Source organism: Hippichthys cyanospilos, chromosome 2 (genome assembly GCF_059441005.1).
Source record: "Hippichthys cyanospilos isolate Australia breed blue-spotted pipefish chromosome 2, RoL_Hcya_1.0, whole genome shotgun sequence".
In the NCBI taxonomy this organism is placed as follows: domain Eukaryota; kingdom Metazoa; phylum Chordata; class Actinopteri; order Syngnathiformes; family Syngnathidae; genus Hippichthys; species Hippichthys cyanospilos.
Window position 1 is genome coordinate 18,427,712 of NC_142370.1, and position 8,132 is coordinate 18,435,843.

The following is an 8,132-nucleotide window of genomic DNA, read 5'->3' on the forward strand; positions in this document are numbered from 1 at the left end:
TAATTTTGTTTGGGATTAGAAAATATGTTTTGCTAGCTGTTACTGCAGATCTATAGGATAAACTTACTAACATAAATAAAAAAATAAATAAATCATTGTCCTCTTCTGATGATATGCATAACATGGTTGCATGTGGTACACACAAATAGAATAGTAGACATAACTTTGCTCTACCCAACTGATGGTACCAAATCCAGCGTATCGTGTAATTCACTGCTTTCTTCAAGCATGCTTAAAAGGTTATGGTTACAACATGTTGCATGTTGTGGGACACACGTTCCATCAATAATAATTATTATTTGAAAAGTTATGTTTATTAAAAAAAAAATCCCACAATCGCAAGAAACACCAATGAAAAAAAATAATAACCAGAGTATGACATCTAAATTCCATACGAACTTTTATTTGAGATTCAGTTTGGTCATTATAGGGTGTGGGACAAGAGAAAAATGTCATTTTAGGGGATACTCCAGATGTATTTAATATTTTTAAAATGATTTTCAGGTATTCTTTTCTCTCTCTTTTTTTTTTATTTTAAAGTTTTGGTCTCAGGACAAGTAAACCTACTCAAAAACTGTCTGTTTATCTATTTGACTGTGAATGATTGAAAATTTGATGGGTGGGACATCAAATGTCCTCCAATTCTAGAATGACCTTAGTACAGTATATTTTATTGCCTTTGTTGGTTAGAAAAGAACACACACAAATACAACCTGCACGCACACACATTTAGGGACAAAATTTGATTTTTCTGTTTCTAACTATTTAATAGAAGACCTTTAGATTTCATTGTTCTATGTTTTCTTTGTTTGCCACATGTTTGTGTTGTGAAGGCTACCCTTTCTTGCGTGTCATAAGGGTCATAAGCCATAAGGGTATCCAACTAGCCAAACCTAGTTGTATAGAATAAGGGCATTACACATCTCTTTTGTAATGAGTGTGTGTTCGCCACTTGAGTTACACAGCATGCCCTAGAATTGATTTAAATGATCATTGTGTTGTTATTGTTTTGATTAGGTCATCTCAATAACACGTGATGAATGGAACTGCATTGGGTTAAGTTTTTACTGTTACATATTTAAACACTTAGGTTTGCTTGGTGGAGCAGTGGTTAGCACATCTTCCTCACAGTGCCAGGGACCTGAGTTCAAATCCACCTCTGGCCCTCCTGTGTGGAGTTTGCATTTTCTCCCTGAGCCTGTGTGGGTTCTCTCCGGACAACTCTGCTTCCTCCGACACTCCAGACACATGCTTGGCAGGTATATTGGACATACAGTACTAAATTGCCCTTAGGTGTCATTGTATGCGTGAATGGTTATTTGTCTCTGTGTGCCCTGCAATTGGTTGGCGACCAGTCCAGGGTGTCCCCCATCTACTGCCCGAAGTCAGCCAAGATAGGCACCAGCAAGCCTGCAACCCTTGTGAGGATAAGCGGCATTTCTACAAAATGGCTGAATATTTATACTGTACATTTACTAATGTGGCAACAAAGAGAAAAAACATTTCTACTGTGCAGCATCGGTTCATTGAGAATGTCTTCTAAACGGTGTGTCCATAAAAAAACGAATTTTATCAGACTCGCGAATGTCATATTCTACAATTAGACTTTTATAAAAGGTCAAATCGAAATAAAAAAATGAAATGATGCATACACTTTCTGTCGGCTTCCGTACTACGCACAGTGCTATGACGTTACCACGAAGTCCGTTCAAGAAAGTCAAATTGTGAATCCCTCTATTGCAGAGAGGAGCCGAATAAAGCTGTGCAAAACGACATTCATGTCGGTGTGAATTTTAGGTGACCAACGCGTATGACAGATTTAAAAAAAAAAAAAACAAAAAAAAAAAACAGGTGGGCTGGATCCGGCCAAAATCGCGTCCAGTGAATACTCTCCAGTGATTGGTTTGCAGTCACCTTGCGTCAGCATGTCACGTGACCATTTGATTTCCAATCGTCTTCCGCCTCAACCGGATTGTGCAGAGACACCGCATTGTTTATTCGTTCGTCAATTGAGATGTTGACAAACCTAACCACGAAAAGGCAGAAATGAGACGTGCGACTTAAAAACACTGCGAATGCCAAATTTCTTGTTTAGGACGGCAAAACTTTCGAACGTGCGCTTGTTGACTCGATTTGTCACCGCGTGGCGGAGCGCCTCCTGGCTGAGCACTTTACGTGCCCTGCGTGTGACGTCAGAGCGTCAGATGGCCCAATGTTTACATCCAGCAGTGGCGTGTTTTTGACTGGATCCGCGAATAACAAGAGGCTGGCTGTTGTAGAGATCTCAATCAAAAAAGCTTCATCAGCAGCGCGTTAAGGTACGTAAACTCCCAACTTCGCTTGCAAGCCATTGACTAGATGTTTTGTCTGCGTCTCCATCGTATTTCCCTTCTGGCGTAGACGACGACGCTGGATTCTTTTGACCTCGTCTGAACACAGTCAGATTGAATGATTTGCCTTGTTACTGGCGATTACCGCGATCTTGAATGTGAACGTTCAAGTCCTCGAGCACCTGAGTGACGTAAATTTGCAGCTGAGGCGATGAATGAGTGTGGCGATCGGTTAAACGTCTGCATATCGGTTAAGAAATGGATATAGTCCGTGGAATAGCTATGAAATGCTACTACCGTATTCGGAATCTGCGTTTATTAAGGTCGAAAGGCAGAGCTTTGCAGGAAGTGGGTCCTCCCCGTATCCTACTAACCCACAGCGCCGCTCGGTGGCCTCTTTAATTGCCAATGGTGATTTGTGTAATCACGGAATTTATTGAAGCGCGATTTTATACACCGATAGCAGCACCGATGTCTCACTAACCAGCTATGTTCCCATGTGTGGAACCAAACGGGGCTATTCACATTTGTTTTTTGTTCTTTAATGGCTTTGCGGTCAGTTTGTGCACCCTGTGATCTTTGGCCTGTTGTACTGAACCAGGCTGTTGTTTTTAACGCCGCACAAAGGCTGCATTCATTCACACCTACCTGCAATTGCTTTTGCTGCCAAAACCAGAATTTCCGCCTCAAGAGGCCCCAAATCCCGATTTAAACGTGTACAATGAATGTTAAACAAGAAAACACGGGTATGAGCACTGTTTGTGAGCCACATAGTCTTTTCCTCGGAAGGCTGATTATTATTGTCAAACAACAAATGTGTACTATCACGTCAATAGTTTAAGTGTTTACTTGGGAAACCCGGTTCAAAATAATTCACCCCAAACCTTGTGCATTTCACGTGCTTCTTGCATCGTCTCAGAATAGCTTCCTAAGATAACACAAGTTCCAAATGTTCACTGCAACATTTTCTTCCCCTCTACTTCAGGCATCATGGGTGGAGCTGTGAGTGCAGGAGAGGACAATGATGACTTGATTGACAACCTGAAGGAAGCATACTACATCCGCTCGGACTTGGTAGAGCGGGCTTTTCGTGCCATTGACCGTGCCGACTATTACCTCGATGAATACAGGGAGAATGCCTACAAGGTTAGCAAAGGGACAGACGGTATATAAATCAGGTATGTATGTGTTGTGACATAGTTGCTGATTTGCTTCATTTTTGTTGATCTTTTAGGACTTGGCTTGGCGACATGGGAACATTCACTTGTCAGCTCCATGTATCTACTCTGAGGTGATGGAGGCTTTGGACCTCCATCCTCGTATTTCTTTCCTAAATCTTGGCAGCGGGACAGGCTATCTCAGTACCATGGTGGGCCTCATACTCGGTAGGTAATTGACTACATTTGCTCAATGCGAATGAGGCTTCTGTGGAGGAATACGCCATTGTCATGGCATGAATTTAGCAGCATTTTCATCCAACTTTGACTGAAAGTAGGAAGAAGCAAGAAATATTTTGTACTGGGGGGGGGATTCTTCGAGAGTTGGGTCCCTGTATCACAGATGTCACCGAGTTTAGGCCGCATTTCACATAGTAAGTCGAATCCGTTTCCAGTGAGGGTTGGACTCCAGCGAGGCTGCCCTTTGCCTTCAATTCTGTTCATTGCTTTTATGGACAAAATTTCTAGGTGCAGTCAAAGCATGGGGGGGCGGTCCGGTTTGGGAGGTCTCAGCATTTTATCTCTGCCTTTTGCAGATGATGTAGTGCTATTGCCTTCTTCAGGCCGTGACCTCCAACTCTCATTGGAGCAGTTCGCAGCCGAGTGTGAAGTGGCTGGGATGAAGATCAGCACCTCCGAATCTGAGACCGCGGTCCTCAGTCGGAAGAGGGTGGATCGCGCTCTCCTCCTCGGGTATGATGTCCTGCCCCAATTGGAGGAGTTCAAGTAGGGCTGGGCGATAATATCCATATCTCGATATATTGTAATACGAAGTGATGCAATTCGCATATTGCAATACGACATTCATTTTCCAAAATATCACGTATCGGTTTTGAAACACCATATGTTCATAATATTTCGTTTTTATATCTATCCGCTCCGGAGTGGCTTTTGTATCATGATTTTTGTCATAACACATAAATTATTCCAAGCTCTTTAAAAACACGACATTGTTATAATAGTGTTGCATGTATGGTGTATGTATGGTGAGAGATTGGTCGAGCGAGAGAGAGTGAGTGAGTGTGGGGTAGGCGTATGTGCGGCAGGAGAGGAAGTTGTTGCGTGGCGGGAGAGAGACCGGTAGATTGCTGTGTTGTTTTTAAATCAAATAAAATGTGGACCCGGTCTATTTTCACGGCTGCGGGCTCCAATTCGAGCCAACGTGTGAGGGCCGTCTACCCCGGAGGGCAACTCTGGCCCTGGAAGAGGGACGAACATTACCTTTCGCTAAACTGGTGGCAGGGGAGGAGGACAAAGAGCAGAAAAAGAAAATTCTCCTTTTCAAGTTTTTGGCAGTAAACTCTTGTATGTGTTTCCGAGAAGTGCAATAATATCCGAGCAGCCACATTAACGAGCAGTAGAATCTCATGTTGCGTTTAAATGGAAATTTAGAAATTTCAAGTCTTGTTTTTTTTTTTTTCTTCTATTCTTTTATAAGCTAAATATTTTTTGTGATATGAAGAGTGAAAAACATACAGGAGTGACCCTATCTCGAGTTTTCGCTGCTTTTGACGAATTACAATAGATTTCTCAGGTTTTTGTCGTATTTTGTTTTTTTATTTCCCAAGACGAGTGATGCACAGATCTGTGTCATTTACGTTTGAAGAGCACTGTCTCCGGTTTCCTGTGCTGGAACTTGTGGCAAAGTGCTACTTGTGTATTCCTGCCACATGAAAGAGTATTCCCAACTGCTGGGGACATATTATCACAGTCAAGAGCATGGTTAAAATGAAAAAATGGGACATGCTTTTTTTTTTGAAAAAGAATCCCATGGATTTTTTTACCTGTATGGCAATATATTGCAATGCACTTTTAAGAGCCACTACCCAGCCAGCCTTTAAGTTCAAGCATCTTGGGGTCTTGTTCACACGCGGGGGTAGAATGGAACGGGAGATAAGACCGGTGGATCGGTGCAGTGTCCGCTGTTAGGCGGACTCTGTGCCGGTCTATCGTGGTGAAGAAAGAGCTGAGTCGATAGGCGAAGCTCTCAATTTATCAGTCAAACCACATTCTAGCCCTCACCCATGGTTAGGACCCACAGCTCGTCACCAAAGAACGAGATTCCGGGTACAAGTGGCCTAAATGAGTTTCCTCCGCACTCCCTTAGGGATAGGGTGAGAAGCTCGGTCATCCGTGAGGGACTTGGCGTCGAGCCGCTGTTCCTCCGCGTTGAGAGGAGCCAGTTGAGGTGGTTCGGGCATCTGGTTAGAATGTCTCCCAAATGCCTCTCTCGGGAGGTTCGGGCATGTCCCACTGAGAGGAGGCCCCAGGGACAACTCGGGAAACGCTGGAGATACTTTGTCTCTCAGCTGGTCAATGAACTCCTGGGGATCCTTCCGAGGGAGGTGGACCAAGTGGTCGGGGAGGTCTAGGTTTCCCTCCTCAACCTGATGCCCCCGCGACCCGACCCTGGATAAAGCGGCGGCTTTATAGTGGGTTTGGATAGTGGGTTTAAAAAAAAAAAAAAGCTCTAGACATTAAGAGAGTGTATAGTTATGGTATGTAGTCTCAGGAGTTGGTCCCTGATCATATTTATCACAGTAAAAATGCAGGTGTTTGTTAGTACAGTTAAGACAAAATATGACATGTGGCTGTGTGAATTGTTCCAGGACCATTTGGAGTAAATCATGGGATTGAGTTACATGCTGATGTAATCGAGTACGCTTACCAGAAGCTTGATTCATTCATCAAAACCAGTGACAGCTTTGACAAGTGAGCATCCAAATGTTTTTTGTTTTGTTACTTTGTCTAGTTTGTAATCACCGCATTCAAATGTGGCATGAGAATCTGATTCAAAATCTAAATGAATCTAAATCTTTGCCTTTAAACAGATTTGAGTTCTGTGAGCCATCCTTTGTGGTAGGCAACTGTCTGGAGATCCCACCGGAGAGCCGCCAGTACGACAGGGTGTACTGTGGAGCGGGGGTGCAGAAGGACCACGAAAAATACATGAAAAACCTCATCAAGGTGGGGGGCATCTTAGTCATGCCTCTTGAGGAAAAGGTTAGTTTGTTGGTGTGGAGCTAATGAATGGAAAGCACCCTGTTGGAAATGACCTCAGAAAGTATATTTCTGTACGTGTGTGTCCATAATAACTCCTGCTGTATTTTTCTCAGCTGACCAAGATCACCCGCACAGGACCAAACAGCTGGGAAACCAAAAAAATCATTTCTGTGTCCTTTGCTCCTCTCATACTGCCTAAACAGAGTGTGAATGGCAAGCCCAAGACCATGCCGTTGCGTAAGTCACATTTGAACTTTTGGCGTTGGAAAGTTGTGCATCCAAAAAAAAAAACCTGGGAATGAACAATTTTGCTAGGCCTGTCTTGTGGCAAAGCCAAAAATCACTATTATCTCTTTGTCATAATAAAAGTGTCACCCATTTTGAGGTTAACCACCTGTTAATAAACCCAGGGGGGTCAGGGGTTATAAATTGTATTTAGTCTGGACTTGTACCATAACTCTTATTTCATTTTGCAGCCAAGTACGAGGTACGGACATTACAAGAGCTCGCTCGTTTCTGCATCCGCCATACGCTGCAAATGAGCACGGACGGAGGAGAAAGCCAGTCGCGCAGCCGCGGCTCCTCATTCAGCGTGGGCAGGGGTCTAGCTGTGGCCGGGCTCCACAAGTACGGCCCTCGCTTCAAGCGCCGGCGTGTCCAGCGGCGCCGCTGCAACGCCCTCGTTCTGGCCACCCGTCAGGTGGTCGGCAGCGGCATGAGCCTCTCTTCTCCAGACACCGACAATAATCAGGGAGGGAGAGCGGAGGACGAGGAGGAGGCGGTTGAGAGGGAGGGGAGGCAAGAGACGAGAAGAAGTAGGAGAGGCGCAAGGGCTGTAATGGAGGAAGAGGAGATGGTGGAAGAAGAGGTTGAAGAGGAGCAGGATGAGGAGGAGGAGAGGGAGACCGGGGAGCTTCTCCGAGTTCAGCCGGCTGTTAATGTGTTGCGAGAGAGGATCTTGGGCCTACCGTTGCCCGAGCCATTGAAGAGGTTCCTCTTGTACTACAGAAACAAGTAAGCAATGAGCCAACAGAGACTCAAGCCCAGCCTCTCGCCTGGAGAAGGCAGGACGACATGCCTGACATCATCCAGCCCTGCCTCATGGTAGACTTAAGGGTCACCAACTTTGTTTAAACCCATTGCTGCTTCTTAGGTACCAATTGATGGGATGCCCCTTTTAATACACACTTCTGGAATTAGGTATAAATGCTCATTGCTTTAAATTATGATTTAATGATTAATCATGATAATAAATATCAATATGCATCACTTCATTTCTATAATCACTTCTATGGCATTCCTAAGAAAGTCACCTAACTGGTGAACTAAATATACAAGTCTCGTGGGGCAACCTTGGTGCCTATGGGCACCATATTGGTTAACTCTGGTGTAAAATATGCTTAACAGCTCTGGTCTTATTTGTTGTGCATTTGTAATTTGCTGCTGAGTGTGTATGATCATGACCGTTTTCACAGAAAATGTTTGAATGGGTGATTTTTTTTTTTTTTTGTAATTGACCTGTATTATTGACTGCTGTAATAAAGTGAATTATACTAAAATAAGTATGTAGTTCCTTTAACTC

At 43.9% G+C, this 8,132-nt stretch overlaps 1 protein-coding gene across 1 annotated transcript; it reads left to right on the plus strand.

The window, feature by feature from the left end:
• Positions 1-1,949: 1,949 nt before the first annotated feature.
• On the plus strand, positions 1,950-8,112 carry LOC148427698 (protein-L-isoaspartate O-methyltransferase domain-containing protein 2-like). Its single transcript, XM_088408976.1, has 7 exons — positions 1,950-2,318; positions 3,316-3,476; positions 3,565-3,715; positions 6,157-6,259; positions 6,379-6,550; positions 6,664-6,787; positions 7,027-8,112. Exons 2-7 carry the CDS (start codon positions 3,321-3,323, stop codon positions 7,566-7,568), a joined length of 1,248 nt encoding a protein of 415 aa, XP_088265102.1. The 5' UTR covers positions 1,950-2,318; positions 3,316-3,320; the 3' UTR covers positions 7,569-8,112.
• Positions 8,113-8,132: the final 20 nt, after the last annotated feature.

What these genes read in the sequence shown, in the direction of transcription:
- LOC148427698 (XM_088408976.1), top strand. Translation starts at nt 3,321, where the DNA reads ATGGGTGGAGCTGTGAGTGCAGGAGAGGACAATGATGACTTGATTGAC. An exon ending in ACCAGTGACAGCTTTGACAA is followed by an intron (nt 6,260 to 6,378) that starts GTGAGCATCCAA and finishes GCCTTTAAACAG; the next exon opens with ATTTGAGTTCTGTGAGCCAT. An exon ending in GCCCAAGACCATGCCGTTGC is followed by an intron (nt 6,788 to 7,026) that starts GTAAGTCACATT and finishes TTCATTTTGCAG; the next exon opens with CCAAGTACGAGGTACGGACA.